Source organism: Rhodnius prolixus, unplaced genomic scaffold (genome assembly GCF_049639745.1).
Source record: "Rhodnius prolixus isolate KJV_2025 unplaced genomic scaffold, Rpr scaffold_2, whole genome shotgun sequence".
Lineage (NCBI taxonomy): Eukaryota > Metazoa > Arthropoda > Insecta > Hemiptera > Reduviidae > Rhodnius > Rhodnius prolixus.
In genome coordinates, this window is record NW_027411592.1 from 14317184 (window position 1) to 14335830 (window position 18647).

Consider the following 18647-nt stretch of genomic DNA (forward strand, 5'->3'; position numbering starts at 1 on the left):
TTTTTAATTATTTTATCGCTTATTAATTCTAGTAAATAATGTGTAACTGTAAAGTAAGGTAATTGCCTATTTTTTAGGCGTGGCTTAACGTCCAACTACCGACTAAATGTTGTGGGCGGGTGGAAGCACTTACTTTATTTCATTTATTTTTTTAACAAATAAAAATTAATTACACACGGAATTCGAACTAAGGATCTCCCACTTATAAATCCAAGCACGTAACCAACATCCCCCTAGAGAATGTGTATAAAATGGTTTTAATAATTTCTCTTTAAATACTACAGTTAAGACAAAATTTATAATTTTGCTATTTTAACAAACTTGAGTAACCATGTCATATGTACATATTTATAAAAATTATTTCACAATTTACCATATTGGTGATTGCATTGTTATAGAGTACAATTTGTGTATTTACACTGAAATATGAAAACATGAAAAATTAAAATTTCAAAATTAATGAAAGTAATTCCTTAAATTGATCAATTTAATTTTTCATATATTGCATGACTTTTAATTTACTGCAGTTTTTTTCTTTAATACCTCTCTTTTTTTAGTAAACTTGGTTGATCTAATTATTTAAGTTTAAACTTCTTAATTAAACTTTTAAGATGTGAAACTAAGGAAATTCAATTTTCTATTGATTCCCCTTATTCGCAATTTTTATTTATCACAACTTTTAAAAATTTCCGCCACTTCTAAGGTACACTTTTCTTAAATTTCTTTTCCTATGCACTTTTTCACGTTTTAATATTTTTACTTAATTATCAACCACATATTCTATCAGATATTAAAGAATAGTTTTATGTACTCGTATAGTCATTACATACTCATTCAGATATGTTTACCGTGCAAATAAAATATAAATGAAGCAGGGCAAACTATATTTTAACTCTATATTCCAAATATTTAATTTTGAGCAGTGAAAATAAATGAAACTTTCAAATTCCATGAGAGTTGGTAGAAAGCCTACGCCATCGCGATTAACTAGCGGTCCTTTATACATTAAAAACAAACACCCTTCTTACAACTGGATCGAGTTTGATTAACTTGACCATCTGGTGCCCTGGGCAAAGATTCAATGCATACCTTATTATTATTATTTTTTCTTGATGCCATAAAGAGGCTTTCACTAAAGCTTAATATAATGCAAAATAAAATGCAATAAATTGTCTTATTCCAATAATTATTACTCAGAATTATGGCGTCACATTAGTTTTGCAAGATGAAGAAGAACCATTAATTAGCAAATAATGTAAACGCTAATTAGCAAATATTTTTGTGCATTTTGATATCACTTGGTTAGATAATGGAAATTCATTTTTGTACAAATCAATTGAAACATCCGACATATTTTATATTGGTAAAATCTAAAATATTTATTCGAATTTAAAAATCTTAGGGCCACATTTTTACTATTACATAAAATTACAATCATTTCAGTTACAATTAACGAAGTAATTTATGCATATATTTTGTTTATTTTTGCTTTATTTCATTTTATTTTTATTTTTGTGTCCAACAGTGTATCCACAAAAGCAGCAGTACGCCTATCCGCCACCAGGATATCCACCGGCGGCCTATGCTCCAGGACCTCCTTACTACCATGGTTCTCAATATGGCCCTTACAATTATTAAATAGTTTAAGAATTAAGAGTTCAAAAAATTAGAACAGTATTCTTGTTAATAATAGTTACTACAAGATAAAAAAGAGGATGATCTATATTAGCCATTTGTCTTCTAGATAGATTGGTTCCTCAGCTTCCCTCGGTTTACAGCATCCTCTAACACAGACAAACACACAAACAGTGAGAGAGATTTCTGTGTAGATTAGAAATTATTTTTATTAGTAATAATTCAAGAATATAAAATAAATCTATTTTATAGTCATTTTGAAATTGTAATTCATTTCAATTTCAAAAAAAATGCAGGAAAGACATTATTATTTGAAATAGTGTATACTGAAGAGATGAACAACGATAAAACTCTCAGGCAATATATTTTATATTCCAATGTACGATGTAAATTTTTACCTTAAAAAAAGTGCCTGTATTATATAAATGATAATTATATACATAATTTTGTATTATAGTAACATATTCATTGATTTTTTTTTTTTTTTCATATTTCTAGGGCATATTTTTCAGAAATACATATAAGGTTGTATTTCTAAAATTGTGTTATGACAATATATTTACGACAATTTATTTTATGTATAGTATATCTCTATACATATGTTATATTAAATTTGTTTTATACGATGAAATTATTTTTATTTTTTAACTTATGTATGTAAGTCTTATCTTTTAGACATTTGTATATAAAAACTTTTTTTATTTTTAATGTAAGAGGAACGTAGAATATAATTTTATATATCATCAGTGACTTTAAGAAAGAAATTCTTACGTTATGAAAATTCTGTAAGTTGTAAATATAGGTTTTCTGTGATTTTAGTCACTTTATGACTAGTTTAGGAATTTATTCAAAGAAAATAAAAATGTTAAATTTATAAAATTCTTTAACAAATCATATAATAAAGGAAAAAGTACTTTTTTATATATTTTCTTTTGAATAAAAATACTATTATATGTAAAATAAATAAGACAAAATTAAATTCAATAAATAAATTAAGTAAAATAAAGTATCGAAATAAAGCATTTGGAAAAATATAAAAAGATTAAAATTACTGAAACTGTAAATGAAATATGCTTAAAGAAAACTTAAATATTAAAATACAAATTTATACACCAACTGGCTTCTTCATTTCTAGTGTCTTTTTGCTCCAAAACTAATTGATAATACGATTTCTTGCTATATAGCAATATATAGCTATATATTATGCTACATAGCACAATAAATGTCGGTAACATTTTTACATTCGATAGTTTTTCGATTTAATATTACTCAAAGCTAAAAAAGTGACCAAGAAAGAATGGTGCATTGATGAGTTATTATTATGCTCAAAAAACTTATATATCGTTTTTTATGCGTTAAAGAAGTGGCTGCAAAGACGATGAAATCCTTCCAACTCGGAAATTCTACAATTCATCAAATTTAAAGCAATAACGCTGAGTTGTATTATATTTTCCAGAATTACGGATAAATATCGTGCAAAAAGTTGAGTATAGCTGTATTAATAAGCGAAGAAAATTTCGTTTATTGAAAAGATAATATTGGAATGAAAAGGTGTACCCACTTATTCCAAAACTCAACTAACTTTGCGTCATTCAAAGAGAAGATACTTGGCTCCTAAAACTCAAAAGCAATCACCTCATCTATAGTGCCAACATTTCTATCTCCTATCTTCCATCTTCCATCCTTCCACATCACACGCTAACCAAGAAAGAATCCAAAACGTCGAAGTTGGAAGAAAATCAGTGTTTCTTGGCCACAGGCAACCACTGCAATGCAAATAATTCTGCTATGAGAAAATTTTTGTATTAATTTTGCTAATATATTAAAGCTCTTTAAGGTTTAAAATACTCATATATAAACATTAAACACTAAATTAAGAGGGACGAAGTTAACATTTTCAATACAATTACAGAAGATCCAATAGAAGGAAAAGCAGTCAAAAGTATATTTTATAAGTTTATTATAGCCTTATATTTTTTAATAATTATTGTTTTATTTTAAAATAAGTAACCAAAATAATATCTCAGATACAAAAATAAATAAATAAATAAAATAATACGTAAATACTCTTTAATTAATAAATATCAGTAATTTGTTTATAATTTGTATTCGAAACACGAATAGGCGACCGAATCCACGATGCCGAAGAAAATTATAGGTTCTATTATAACTGGTCAGTATTTATTGAGTTTGTCCTACATTAAAGAGATTTGTAAACTTTACCAACATGACATCAATGGTACAGAGAATAAACTCACAAAAAGTGAATGACCTTAAAAATTTTGAATGTAAAATGTTCCACATAAGTGGATTTAAATACCAACAGTTCACCAGAAAAGTTATTGAATTTTGTTTATAAACTATATTATAATTATTTAAATGTATAAACGATATTTAATTCAATAATCCTTAAGTTACTACAATACGTTAAATTGGGTTGAGGTCTAACGTTTTGTAAAGAATGTGATGCTGACTGTTTAGGGCGAAAAACTTATAAAGTAGGCCATTTTTAATATTTTCCAATATTGTACTGATATTTATATTAAATTTAAGGAAATCGGTGAACGAAATATTATCAGTTTCACAGAGTTTTACCCAATCCTTATATCGCTGCAATAAGATAAGGCCTTACTGTACAAGAACAACAATAATCTCTTCTAATTTACGAGAATACTCTCAAGCACTCAGCCAACCAAAGGAGTTCAACTAAGGAGTACAAGGAGTAGCAACTAATGTAGCTGCTTACTTATACCTTCGAATTAAGAAATATAATATTCTCCCTTACAATTGTGAAGTGGTTAATAGTGTAGAACAACAATAATAAAACTAAGTACTAAGTAAGCTCTAACATCAGCGGATTGCGCTTCGACGCTTGAAACCTTAATGCACATTTTAGCCAACAAGGCGAAATTTTAATTGAAAATGTGAAATCTCAAGATGTGACCTGCTATTTTTTGTTCGCTTTTATTATTAAGTGAAATATCTATTTTATCTTTTCTTCTTCTATTAGGCGTTTGATCATACCTTACGAGACTGCAGTTTCTTTCTCATGCTTTATTTAACAAGGTCGGATCGTTTCTCTCAATCCCTCAGTGTGCTGATCAATTTGGCTTTCTCTGATAATCAATGTTCAAGCAAAACACGGCACCTTAGGACCTTCTAAAGATCAGTCGTTACCTTTCTAAGGCTGTCAACTTTACGGTCTGGTCATTAGGATCATTCCGTTCTAGTAAACAACGGCAGCAAAAATAATAGAGTTTACTACTTTCCACTCAAAGTTAGAAGCGGGTCTATCCGCAGGAACTGAAAAATAAAAATACATTCACCATATTGGTAACTAATAAGTACGAGGCAAATTTTAGAAAATTATTTAAAAAATTGATTATTTTATTTTTATTTACAATTTGAATCAACTGTTACTCCAGTATATACAAAATATTCTACATAATGTGTCAAATATTCGCATTAGTGGTCATTACGTAAAAAGAAACTTTACAATAATTAGTCTAATCCCTTAAAGTCTGTTGCTAGAACATATAACTCAGCTGAATTAGTTCTGCTTGCAAAAGGTTTTACTCGTTTAACTTTGTTATAAAATCTGCTGATGTCATTAGTTAATTGAGTAGATGACCTTCCGTCCCAGATCTTTAAAAGTAAACTGGCACCAGTACGGCTAACTCCAAGTCCAAATCTGAAAATATTTTCACATAAATCATCACTTATCCCTTTTTCTTGATTTACACTGAAAATACAGTTGGGTAATAGATATCACACTAATCACGATATCCTAGATTCTTAAAATTTCCTAAACTTTTGAAAGTCAATAATGAAGGAAGTTCTTGTAATTTTTTTCAAAGCAAATTACTATGAACATATGAAACTTAAATCAATTAACACACCAGAAATTTGTGAAGTTTTGATAAAATTTAAACGGAGATTGCGACTGTACAAGATTTTATACTTTCCGCCATTTTAGATATGACAAAATGGATAAATAAACGATTTGGATCATTACTTATTCAAATGCTTTCTAAGACCCTAAAATTAAGTCCGTTTAGTAATCAACTTTCAAACGAAATTTACAAAGAAAAAAATTGATTTTTGTTTTTGTGATATATAACTAAAAAAAGTATTTAAAAGGATGTTTTACTTTATTTTTTACTGGAAAAAAAGTACTGTCCCTGTGAAAGGTTCATCGATATTAATTTTAAATATAATTTTCTCGATAATCGAGAAATATAAAAAAATCTCTTGTTACTTTTACTTAAATTTATGCAACTATGATTGTTGGCCTCTCACTGCGCTATAAGCATTTACTCTATGCTATCTCTTTACAAATTCTGACAATTACCGCCTATGCCCTTATGGGCTCCTCAGAAATTGAAAGCTGAGAAAGCAACCTAACTTCAAGCAGGACCTGATTCCAATGCATTCAGAACTAATTCACCAATAGCAATAATTCAGCTCACTGAACTATCTTCAATTATGAAAATTCAAGCTTACACCTTGAATCCTTTTTTCATCTTTCAACTTCCTTCATCTTTTGGTTTTGTTTGACGTGGTATTAAATATTTTAACCTCTGATAACTCGTACATTAAATAGACCTTTATAATTAGTTTCATGAAATTTTTAACTCAAATAAAGGTATTCCATACAAGGTACAGTTAAGAGTATTAACACACAACCATACCTAACCACCGCATAAGCAAGATGAATAATTGAATCGTGATCAGCCTCCTTTACACCTGTTGCATTAGGTGCCATGTCACTAAGCAAAACATCAACAAGTCTGCCATTAAGAGCAAGCTTAACTCGATCTAGACCTTCTTCACTAGATAAATCAGTCCTCCCAAGTACTAGGGCACCTTCAACTGGTAGAATCGGTAATATGTCTACAGCAATAACCATTCCTCGAGGCTTTGTCGTACCTAAAAAAACAACGATTTCTGCCTGTAAACACGAAAAACGAAATCAAACTCTATGGCAGATTTCTTATGCCTAGATTAAGGAACATACTTTACAGAACAAGGGTAAATAATGTCTAGATTAGTCATTCGAAATTCTTCAGGGTTTAATAAATATAAACAAAAATAATTACAAAAAAACTTAGGGCATTAAGTTCATAAAAACTTGTCCATCAAAATCGCCATATGCAGTCACTAAGCCATTTAGGCCCATGGAATAATTTTTTCCCACTATTTTCTAACACCGACCAGAAGATTATGTTGCACGCCACAATGCAAAATTTCCACTGCTATGATATCTAATCAGTATTTATGGCGTGTATTATATATGTATTAAATTTTATTCTTTATTTATAGAATAAATCACAATGTTTGTTATCAAACTTCCTGAAGATAGCCGAATGCTCTCACTGGTCGAATACAAGCATGGAATAATTCGACATTGTACGTCCTGACAATGTTGTTTCTTGTAAGTAAACTATAAGATGCTAATGTTTTATATAAATCAAAGATTTGGGCAGCGAAAGGCGTAGTCCATCGTGAACCACTTACATGTAAACAGGGCTTCACTAGCAGAATGAACCTTAGTTAGCACAAGAATAATGTTACATTTTTCAACTGGCCGAATTTGGTTAATTACATATGCAACACGTCTAGGATGTGAGGAAGGACACTTGTATTTGAAATATATCTCACCAAGCACGTTTATACGTGCTCCTTTAAATCCAAATAATTAATCAGCTAATAAGTAAATTAAAACCTTTAGCACTAAAAATGAGGATTTTTATTAAATCCCTGCACATAAAAATGTTTTAAATTTTTTGTTGGGAATAGGCTAGGGATTTATTTAATGTTAGACAATTAAGTAAATGGTTTATGATGTTCCCTTCACATTCGTTACTTTTACATTTTTTCTTCAGATGGTAAATTTTTCCGATAACTTTGCATACTAGAATTACTAGTAAACAAATTCACATGAAATTATTAATTTCACCTTAAGAAACATTATTGAACTTTTAGGTATAATTAAAATGTAAGCTCAGCCATAAACTACAGAAGTATGGTAAATGGCCTACAAAAATCTCTCATTATCGTCAAAACCTTTACGATTCCCTAGTATTTAATACATTTAATTAAACTCAATTTTATAATTCATCTTTTATATATCAAGGTTAAACTTGGTAATACATGTGCTTGATATGCTGACAATCAATCCTAGTGTCTGTCATACACTGAAATCAGTATCAACTTATATATTATGTACCTTTTCCATCTGAATTGCTTTTAGAAACAGCCACCTGGGTCCAGCTACCAGGTGCAGCTCCGCAATCTAAAATACATTGCCCAGGATGAAGTAACTTGTACTTATTGTCGATTTCTAATAATTTAAAAGCACTACGGCACCTGCAATGCATTCAATTCTATAAACCACCTCAATTTAAACAACAGTAACTAAAACCCAACAAAAAACAATACCTGAAATTACCCATTTTTGCTTTTTCCACGTAAGGATCTTTTAGATGCCTAAGAAGCCATTCCTGTGAGCTTTTACTTTTCCCTTTCAACTTGATATGCGATTCTTTAAAATGAAAACTGAATAGAGATATACATCTCTTTTGGAAGCAATTAATGGCCATATTGCATCGGCTAAAAAATATTTAATTTTAACCTCACAATTCTAATCAACAAAATTGGTCAGCATAAGTCTGCAATGTTGATAAATGCTCAGAACTTACACTTTTTTTATCTCTTAAATATTAATGAAGTGCGAGAATATTCACCATACAATTTTTTTTTTATTTATCAATTAAATTACGGAACTTCTTGAGCACAATGCACAGTATATTATGAACTAGTGATGGGCTATTTGAGCGGACTCGTTCCATTGGAACGAGTCCGATGGTGGAACGAGTTGATTCAAATCCCTATTTTTAAAAAAAGTGATTCCGCCCCGCCCCAAAAAATTTAGGCAAATAAAAATGAAAATGAGGCAGCAGAAGGTTTGGAACGATTAAACATAAGAACAAATGTCACGCAATTTATTATATTATTATATCATTAAATGTTAGCTTTCCCAGTTAATAACAAAACTATATTTCTTTAACACACATTGAGTACTATCCCTAATTTCCAATTGCTCTGATAAATATAAAATTAACAACGTAATACAAATATTAACACAAAAATAGGCTAGTCAAATATAAATTAAAGCAATGCAGTTTTGTCATTATCTAGCTTGACCACTAGAAGACTGGAGTTAACTTACTTCAAGAGTATTCAAGGTAGAGAAACGGAAATGGGTAGGAAATTATTCCATAAAAATTCTAACCCTTCAAAATTATAATTACTCATAATATTTATTAACTAAGAATTGAATATCAAGCTTTTAAAATATTATCTTATTGTTTTACAAAAAGAAAAAGCTGTGTGCTTAATCTTAAACTTAGCGCTGGACACTCTTACTCTCATCTTCATTGGCGTAAGCTTGAACGTGTACATGTCAGCTAGACGGTCAAAGTAAAACTGGGCCAAAATTTAGTATTACCTAACTGGTTTACTTAGTGTAGTATCCCTCCCACTCTATCACCTATTTCACAAACATTCATCGATTAAAAATATTTTTTAGTTAAATATTCGTTTCATTGGAATACAAAAAACATTATAACGCTTTCTTAAGATGATTTGAATTTTTAAAATTTGTTTTTGTCCGTTACTCTTATAAAATACGAAGAATTTCAAATAAAATATAATATACAAACACAGAATGATCTAGTGTGCAGGTGGAGTCAGTCGTAGTTTCCATGACAACGGAACCGTTAAACGACTCCGGCCCAGCTCTAGCATTTTCATTGGTTAAATCCACTGGAGTTGGTGGAGTCGAATCCGGAGTGATTTAAATCCTTTTGAAACCGGACTCGTTCCATTTTTTCGTTCACTGAATCTAGCCAATAGAAATTGCTGGAGCTGGAACCGGAGTTGTTTAACGGTTCCATTGCTATGGTAACGAGGACTGACTCCACCTGCATACTAGATCATTGTGTTTGTATATTATATTTTATTTGAAATTCTTCGTATTATATAAGAGTAATGGACAAAAACAAATTTTAAAAATTAAAATCATCTTAAGAAAGCGTTATAATGTTTTTTGTATTCAAATAAAACGAATATTTAACTAAAAATTATTTCCAATCGATGAATGTTTGTGAAATTGGTGATAGAGTGGGAGGGATACTGCAGTAAGTAAACCAATTAGGTAATACTAAATTTTGGCTCAGTGTTACTTTGACTGTCTCACGGTCATGTACACGGTTAAACTTACCCAATGAAGATAAGAATAAGAGTGTCCAGCGCTATGTTAAAGATTAAGCACACAGCTTTTTCTTTTCGTAAGATAATAAGATAATATTTTTAAAGCTTGATATACAAGTCCTAGTAAATAAATATTTCTTTATTTATGAGTAATTATCATTTTGCTTGAAGGGTTAGAATTTTTTTTATGGGAATAATTTCCTACCCATTTCCGTTTCTCTACCTTGGATCCTCTTGAAGCACGTTAACTCCAGTCTTCCAGTGGTCAAGCTAGATAATGACTAAACATCATTGCTTTAATTTTTATAATTGACTAGTCTATTTTTATGTTAATTTTTGTGTTACGTTGTTAATTTTATATTTATCAGTGCAATTGGAAATTAGGGATAGTACTCAATGTGTGTTAAAGAAATATAGTTTTGTTATTAACTGGGAAAGCTAACATTTAATGATATTTTTTAATGAATTGCGTGACATTTGTACTAATGCATAGGGTAAGTACAGAGACCGGAATCGGTGAACGAGTTGTTGGAATCGATTCCAACCCTGGAACTGATTCAAATCCAACGAGTCCAAAGACGGACTCGTTCTGCCCATCACTATTATGAACATGCAACAGCAAGGCGCCACAGCAAATAATACCCAGAGCCAGTGTTGTAGGTTAAAAGGCTATCCATATTTTACATCAGTAACTAGAAAATAAAAATTCATTTTTACCTAATAATAGAAAAAAAAACATAATTTTAATAAGATTTTAATGAGGAATAATTAAAACCTTACACATTTGTCTGGGTCGACCCAGTCCAGAAGTTTTCCGTGTTTGCTCATCTGAAGGGCGCCAAGAAAGTTCCTTCACTTTTTTATTTTTTTCTCATTATACTGAGTGAGGCAAGAGTTCCACAAAATATTTTTGCATAAATCTGTTGCAACACTCCAGTATCGTTTTTTTTAAATCTCAACGCTTAATAGAGTAAAATGAAATCACACAAAATCCTGTAACGTCAATTTTAAATTTTTAAATATATTATCTTCTAACCTTTTCAAAAACTTCCTTCGGACATTAGCCGTTTGTCTATTATACGATAAACAGATACAACAACCAGGCCATCTCTTTTCTAAAACCTCTCTTTTCCAGATGTCCTCCTTCACAGAAAAAAAAAAACTCATAGGGAAAGTAATAATACTGTATATGCTAAAAAATATCAGCACTCAGAACAGTATCATACTGGGAAAAAGTATCGAGTATTTGATACCAGATATTGAAAATAAATGTATCGATACTGATATCTTATCGGAAGTATAGAATGTCCACAGCACACCAGCACAGCGAAGCAATCAGAAGAGATTGAGTTTTATGTAGTATTACTTCGTGCTCCAAATAATGTCAGAAGTAGAAAATGTAGGAAGTGCAGACCAAGATATTCAAGATACGGATATTTCTGAAGGAGTTCAAGAATGTCAACAAGCAAAAAAAGAGAAAAGTAAACAGTTTATTTGCTATAAATTGATATTTCGTTTAAGGTATATTTTAATGTGTTGGTTATTCAATAGTTACCGTGCTTCTTAAAGCCACAGCTAATGCTCCAATAATAAAGAAAAGAAAATGGATGGTGGAACCTGACAGAAAAATTGGAGCAATAGCAGCTTTTGTTAGAAAGTACTTGCAGCTTGAACCGTCTGAATCTTTGGTAAGTACCTGTAGGCGGATTACAACTTATAAATAAATATTAATTTTATTAAAGATAACTTTTGTCAGCAGTTTTTGTATGTTAACCAAACATTTGCACCATCACCTGATCAAATTGTAAAAAACTTGTACGATTGTTTTGGAACTGATGGCACTCTTATTCTTCACTATTGCAAGACCCCAGCTTGGGGGTAATAATGAGATCCATTTTCTGTAACTAATGCCTGAAAGGTACGTAGAAATTATATTTTACAAACTTAAGCACTGTTACATTTGAGTAAATGATAAATGTAGCTGAAATATAAAAATATGTTGCACCTGTTATTATTTTTTTTTAAATAGTATTTAATACTATTGTACTAGTGGTATGTTTCCGTACATACTATTTATCCTAAGGCATTGATTGCACTTAGATCACAGATGGACCTGCAATCTTAATTGTCGCATTTTATCTTCACATTGGTAACAATTAAACCTGTCAGTCTCGTAACATACTTTTCCAATATAACAGAATCAGGTTTGGAAAGTTTCCCTCTGAAATACATATGAAATAGATCTTGGAATGATCCTAAGATCCTATAGCGAGATTTACTAAGAATCTGTTTATTCAAACCTAAGTATCATTTTCCATCCGTCGCTAGATGCACCGAAAAGAATACGAGATTCTGAATGGTTTTTAACTTCTTTTTCTTTTATGTTTTACTGAGTTGGATCCGAAGCCTGCTTTATTACCTCACCATCTTCACTGAGTATATTTTGGTGGAGTTCAGCACTACCAAACAAACCAACCCTAGATCTTTAAAGAGATAAAGTGTATCTTATCTTTAGTTTCTTAAACCTGTTGTACCCTTTCTAGTTTACCTGCCAGGACTCCGTCTTTATCGTTTTGCTAAGATTTTGTTTCCCAGAGGTGTTGCTAAGTGTTACTAAAAAAAGAGAAGTTGAAAATGGAACGAAACAGGCTATTTTATAAATACAAAAACAAGCAATGGCATCAGCAAGGGGGAAAGATACAAAGGTAGAAATTTCTTTAGTTAAAATTACGATCCTAGTGTACCCTTTCTTATTTCAACATACAATAGATAGGTACGAATCACATAGTTATAGAAATAGATAATCAATATATTTTTTATACTTGAATGAGTTAAGGAAAGTTTCAAGTAAAATAGAAGGGCATGATGAAAAAAGAAGAACAGGGAATTTTTAGTCCCTATCATCATTTTGATTTTTTTGTTTATACCTTTTCTGCATGAGGTTTAAAAGTATGGGGATTTTTTAAACCAAGCAAAGTAAAAGTTCAATAACACATCATCTAGCGATTTATAAAGAAAATAGGTTCCTGAGAAATAGGCCGTAAAGCTTTATATGGAAAACCGTGCCAAATCGAAATCTCATTAAATTCAACCAATTAGTAAAATCCAAACCATCAACTTAAAAATGTTGGCCACTCGTGAAATATGTTTTGTTTTTTGTTAGTGTATATACATGAATATATGAATGTACGAAGAAGAATGTAATTCATTCCACAGAAGTTAGAAAGACATAATTAATGTCAGTTAAAATTACATTGTTCTATTATTTAAAATAGTAATGATCCAGTTCACAACCGGAGACTAGCAACCGAGCGCGAATTTGAACTGAAATTTATATGTTTAATCGTACTCTCCTCATTCAATAGATACGAGAACCACTTACTAGGAGCATCTCCGAATCAATCAGCGACGATGGTACATATAAGATACCAGTATAGGTAATAGTACGGTCTGCGCCCGAAACCTGAAAGAAAAACGATTCGTGAATTCCAATGAATTTGAAGTTGTCCAGAAACCATAATGATTTGCAATTTATTTAATATATATATCCACGTTTATCACAATATTTTTGTGTTAATATCTCGGAATCACTTGCCAATAACTTTAACAAAATCTTTATCCCATTAACAAATTAGAAATTACAGTTCCTCTTTTTAAATACTTGTTATGATTCGATGATTAAGGTTAAATGTAAGTTGTTTGGGAAGCCTAGAATAGTGGATTTAAGTGGATTATTGATTGTTTCGATGTGCATCACTTTAGGCATTTCAATACTGGGCAATCTTTAAACGATTGGAACAAATTATCTGGTTATCACAACTCAAAGTACAAAGAAGAAGATCTAAAAGATGTTGGTTATCAGTTTCCTAAAGATTAGGAAATTAATGATTTCTCTGCTAATTGTACTAGGACTATTAACCCCAACTTGAGATTCGAACCATTTTTCAGAAATGTATTATTTAATTTTCGCTTTGTTCAAGTTCTAAGCTATTGGCAGGTCACGATCATCTTTTAAAAGTGTCTCGATAATTTATTTCCGTGACTGACTACTTTCCGTTAACTAAATAATTCTCATCTAGTTCTTCAGCCGCCATTAGTTCTACAATACTTTTAACAATAATTTAACGAGTCTTCAGCAACTATTTATTTTTGCAATGTTTTTTAACTCAACAATACTGATTTATATTCATAAATTCATGATCGATTTTTTTAAGTTTAATGCTAGTATTAACAATCTGTGGAGGTGGGATAAGTAAACAAATTGGTGCGTTTATTTTTAGTGTATTATCATAGCTGAACTAAATATTTTAAAACGTACAACGAACAATAGTTAATACAAAAGTTATTCAGAAATAATCTTTCCTTTAATTTTTCTTAGATTCTCCTTATAACTAATTCTATTTGACGGTGCTAATTTGTAAAAAATTAAGGTTTATAACCATTAGCTCTGTGCCCTATTCACATTTGTGGATATTAATTGTGGATCTGTTTGCAGGAGCTTACTGGAAAAAAGATAGCATTTAGGGCTTTTGTGGGCCTATGGAATTCGGATTCCATAGTTCTTTGAAGAAAGTATCCATTCAAGAAGGTGGTATACATGCTCAGTAAGGATAGTTTTGATTCCAGTTCTAAAAAGTACAGATTGTTTTTACAGAAAATAATTTAAACGATTTAAATTAGTGACTAATTCCTCAACAATTCCTGCCTAATTACTGTATATTACTACATCTTCAGCTCTTCTTTACTAACTTAGGTACTACTTTGAAATTATAAAGTGATATCAATGTGCTATTTACTACATTGTGCTGGTGAAGTGCTGAATATTTTAATATAATCTCTTTTTAGGTCGGAACGTCAAATGATTAAAGGAATTGTTGAGGAAGCAGGCAAATGTATAATTGTGTAATTATAATATGAAACTAATAATTTTACTTTGGGCATAATCTTTATTGTTCTTTACTATACATAATTATAAAATAAAAAAAAAAGTAAGTTATTCTTTAAATTAAATAGTATTTAATTCTCTTTCTATTTGTATATACTTTCAAAATAATTATTTAAATTACAATTTATCATTTTGTTTCTATCACTCTTTTCCGAAAATTCAAGGCCTAAAATAATTGTAATTTTATATGTGAATATTACTTTGTTCTCACCACTTTTCAGTCTACATGGTTTATATTATTGTTCAGTCTTTTAATTGATATTAGTTTAGTAATGGATGAGAAATCTTTAATTGGCAAAGATAAATTTTAGAAGTAGTCACACAGTATTTTATTTATATTTTACTTTGTCATCAGAAAGTAAAATTTTTTACAAAAAATAAAAAATGCTAATCGTCTACCTTCTTGCACCACTTCCTTGTCCTTTAACAGGTTCTGTAATTAAAACAAAATACAAAAATTGATGTAATAAAAAAATAAAACATTATTTGTTAAAAAAACAAACATTACTTTTCTGTACATCATCCTCAATATTTTATAAACTTAAATAAAGTAGTTGAAAAACCCACTTGAAATTTCCATATATATGCAATTTTTACTATTTTTTCGAATTCGCAATTTGTATTCAGCATAATAAGTCTTCAACATGTGTGTAACAGTAAAAATTAAGTTTCATCATGCCTATTTTTTTAACCAACCATATGCCAAATTAGGTGATACGGACGGATTCGAGAGCAAAACCATTAATTTTAAGATTTTTCTAACAAATTAAAAACTTAAGAGTTTAAAGAAGAATTTAAAAACCCCTGCACAAAAAATTTCAATTTGAAAAGTATAGTGTAATGCTTGCTTTCTGAGTTCTTAAACAGTTGCATCCTTCACAAAAGATGTACAATATAAAAGTACACTGTACTTTTGGAAATTAAATTGCAACTAAAAACTCTTTAATTGATATTGAGTATTTAAAGAAGTGAGGATAAAATTGTAGAGTGTTTTATTGCAGTTTTATGAGTTCAATAATAATACAGTATCATTAAAGACGTTTTAAAAACAGAAGGTTGAAACTATAATAATGAGTTACCATCATCACTAATATTGGATGCGTTTTTTATTTCAGGTGGTCGAGACATCTTTCCATTTTCACATGTACATGCTTGAGTACAATAACACTTGATAGAGCCTCCATCTTAAAAAAATACAAAGATAAGTGATAGAACCGAATGTAAAAAGTAATAATAGTAAATAATAAAATCCAAATAATAATGCAGTAAAATATGAAAACTATAGAAAAAAAAAAATATTAACTTTTTGTCACAGCGATTAAGAAAATTATAAGGACACTTGTTATTTTGTTCAAGGCTAGCACTTCACTAAATATTAGGGCAACTAACTTAATACGATACAATAAAGTTGGTAAAGCAATTAGGATCAATTTAGATTTTGGACTCAGAACAAATAATATTTTGAATATGTAATACCGTTACAAAATAAGCTCAGTATATTTTAGATAGTTGGCAAAATTCTAATTTCTTGAGTAGTTTGAGGCGGAAGAGGTGGTTTTCGCCCAGTACCTCCTCACAAGAGAACCTAGCCTTTACGATAAGCTTCACAGGTGAGAAATATAAATCAGGTCACTTCTGTAAAGCTCACGAGGAATCCTTCCACCCGGATAAACATCAATTGCCACCTTTTTCCCTCTGCTTTTTCAGCTAAGCTCTCTCACAGCTTACTTTTGGTAAGTGGTGACGGCCAAAAGTAGCCAAATTCAAGCAAGCTCTTTTGAATGAACTGGAAGAGTGCTACTTAACGCTTAAATCCGAGTTTAACTGTTGAGAAAAACCTATTCTATGGTGCTATGATTATTGCTGCTTGTAGGAGAGTTTGCTTTTAGGAATCATTGATTAACATCCGGCCGGATAACTTGGAGCAAGAGGTTTGGTGTAAGAGTAGGTCTTCGATCATATAGGCATCTCTTTTTTGTGTAACTTCAGCTTTCCTCCTTGCAGGATAACGATATTCAATCTACAGAAATTTCAATAGAGACACTTTAGGTTTCAGACCTTAAGTAAATTAAGAATGTAAATACTCTGTTTAGAAAGTTCATTTTAGTAAAGTTCGACTATTAGTAGGATTAGTTTTAATTTCATTAAAGGCGACTAGCAAACATACTTTACAGTAAATTTCTTTTATTAACCATTAAATAAAATCCAAGACAGGCTCTACAACCGTAAGTAATTACGTACTTCGGTTGGTTGTATTATCGAAACGAACAGTATACTCAAGATACCAGAGACGGATATTGCATGGTATTAGAATATAATTAATATTTTTAAATTAATAAAAAATTACTATTAATAAAAGTAATTAATAAAAAAGGTTTTAAATGAACTATTAATTTACTTTTGATTCAGGACAAAACTGAACATTTTCGAAGAGGTTAAAAAAAGGTAAGAAATATGGAAACGAGTAATAAAATAAATAAATTTCGTAGCTAAGTTAGTGGGCCAGTCAGTTATTTTCGGCTGGGAACGAGAAAGAAATTAAATTATGTGAGGCTTTAATTTCTTCTTTAAGAACTAAATCTCAATACTGCTTTAGATTTATATTAAAAAAAAATATTGTAGTTAATTGGTACAATTTTTTTAGCAAGATTGAATAGTGAAATTTTAGATCAAAACTTAACTCTCACCCCCGGATAAAACTAGATCTAACGATAACTACAATAACTTATACGTATACGATTACCTACAATTAATACACTTACCACTGATGTCCAATGAATCTCCTGAACTTTTATCATCAGCTCTCACATTAGATTGTAAGTCTTGCTTACATGATTTGGCAGAAACTTTACTGCTGCTCCTGGATAGATTTTTTAGAGATTTCTTATCATCTTCAGTTTCTATTTTTTTACCATCACTGGCTCTGCTCTCAGATCTGACACTTTGTTTCGAAGAAATTTTTTCAATTTTTTCCTCAGCAACATTATCTTTTGGCTCAGACTTTTCCTGTGATTTCAAACTTTCACTTTCTGTTTCGATCGGTGTTTTCCATATGAAAATAGCACCATCTGCACTGCACGAAACCAAAGTTTTCATATCACAAGAAAATTTGACCGCAGATATAATGCCTCCATGTCCAAGGCCTACATGTGTTGCATAGCCTTCCTTGTATAGCCACAGCTGAAGAAATAAATAATGTGAAATGTGAACATACATAAACCAGAATGGAATCTTTGAAAGTGATAACTAGACTTAAAGTTAATAATAATGATTACTTTTTTACTTAAAAGAATTTATTCTAAATTACATGGCAATTTTCTAGTGCTAGTGTAAAAACCTAAAACATACAATGTGGACAGGACTTGTACAATATCTCAGCTCTAGGCTCCATTATTAAGGCTGCAATAATTTTGTTGAATAATAATAATAAATAAATAAATAATAAAGGCTGCAATAATTTGTTGAAATAATTAAGTTGAAATTTGCTATTTTAATTTAAGACGCGTTAACATCTAAAAATCATCGGCACCTCGAGAATATTCAGTGCACTGCAAGCCTCAGGAGCTCTTGCTACACCGACAACATAGATAACAATGTTCATTAGCGGAGAGTGATCTGTAGACAATGCTTATAGGAAGAGAAATCTAAGGCGCACCTTGGTTTGAATCTGAATGTTATACGTATACATATTTTTAACACATTAAAATTATGGAATCAAATTTTACAGAAAGGCTAATGTCGCATCTGTTAATTAGTTTTGAAAGAGTAATGGTAGGCTGATAATACGCTTCTC

The 18647-nt window shown here is 30.3% G+C and overlaps 4 protein-coding genes across 13 annotated transcripts in view; 2 read left to right on the forward strand and 2 right to left on the reverse strand.

Moving 5' to 3' along the window:
* Positions 1-2751, forward strand: part of LOC141449052 (uncharacterized) — a 69195-nt gene extending 66444 nt beyond the window's left edge. For both annotated transcript variants that reach the window (XM_074118088.1, XM_074118089.1), the window contains exon 7: positions 1526-2751. In XM_074118088.1, coding sequence (XP_073974189.1) covers positions 1526-1638 — 113 coding nt within the window. In that variant the 3' untranslated portion in view covers positions 1639-2751. The remainder of the gene's footprint in view (positions 1-1525) is intronic.
* Mrm2 (Mitochondrial rRNA methyltransferase 2) lies at positions 240-11086 on the reverse strand. 4 transcript variants are annotated; one of them, XR_012455311.1, is made up of 11 exons: positions 10946-11086; positions 10690-10870; positions 10510-10601; positions 8337-8443; positions 8077-8247; positions 7865-8004; positions 6327-6564; positions 5037-5326; positions 4660-4938; positions 3271-3401; positions 240-1784 (listed from the first exon to the last, which is right to left on the reverse strand). XR_012455311.1 is itself a non-coding variant. In XM_074118092.1 (7 exons), the coding sequence occupies exons 4-7, from the start codon at positions 8235-8237 to the stop codon at positions 5137-5139; spliced, it is 729 nt and encodes a 242-aa protein (XP_073974193.1). In that variant the 5' UTR covers positions 8238-8247; positions 8337-8443; positions 10510-10601; positions 10690-10863; the 3' UTR covers positions 4992-5136. The 4 variants fall into 4 exon arrangements, 1 of the variants encoding a protein (XP_073974193.1); XR_012455313.1 differs by lacking the exon at positions 10946-11086 and having other exon boundaries at positions 5132-5326; positions 10690-10863; XR_012455312.1 differs by lacking the exon at positions 10946-11086 and having other exon boundaries at positions 3218-3401; positions 10690-10863.
* A 63-nt stretch (positions 11087-11149) lies between these two features.
* Atg12 (Autophagy-related 12) lies at positions 11150-15146 on the forward strand. 4 transcript variants are annotated; one of them, XR_012455314.1, is made up of 5 exons: positions 11150-11390; positions 11461-11597; positions 11666-11827; positions 12453-12614; positions 14405-15146. XR_012455314.1 is itself a non-coding variant. In XM_074118095.1 (4 exons), the coding sequence occupies exons 1-3, from the start codon at positions 11291-11293 to the stop codon at positions 11789-11791; spliced, it is 363 nt and encodes a 120-aa protein (XP_073974196.1). In that variant the 5' UTR covers positions 11150-11290; the 3' UTR covers positions 11792-11827; positions 14405-15146. The 4 variants fall into 4 exon arrangements, 3 of the variants coding, with proteins under 3 accessions (XP_073974196.1, XP_073974197.1, XP_073974198.1); XM_074118095.1 differs by lacking the exon at positions 12453-12614; XM_074118097.1 differs by lacking the exon at positions 12453-12614 and having other exon boundaries at positions 11192-11390; positions 11669-11827.
* Positions 15147-15159: 13 nt separating this feature from the next.
* LOC141449048 (cilia- and flagella-associated protein 52) overlaps positions 15160-18647 on the reverse strand; it is a 37402-nt gene continuing 33914 nt past the window's right edge. For all 3 annotated transcript variants that reach the window (XM_074118080.1, XM_074118079.1, XM_074118077.1), the window contains exons 12-14: positions 17617-18034; positions 15934-16038; positions 15160-15287 (exon numbers count right to left, since the gene is read on the reverse strand). In XM_074118080.1, the coding sequence (XP_073974181.1) occupies positions 15250-15287; positions 15934-16038; positions 17617-18034 (561 nt within the window). In that variant the 3' untranslated portion in view covers positions 15160-15249. The remainder of the gene's footprint in view (positions 15288-15933; positions 16039-17616; positions 18035-18647) is intronic.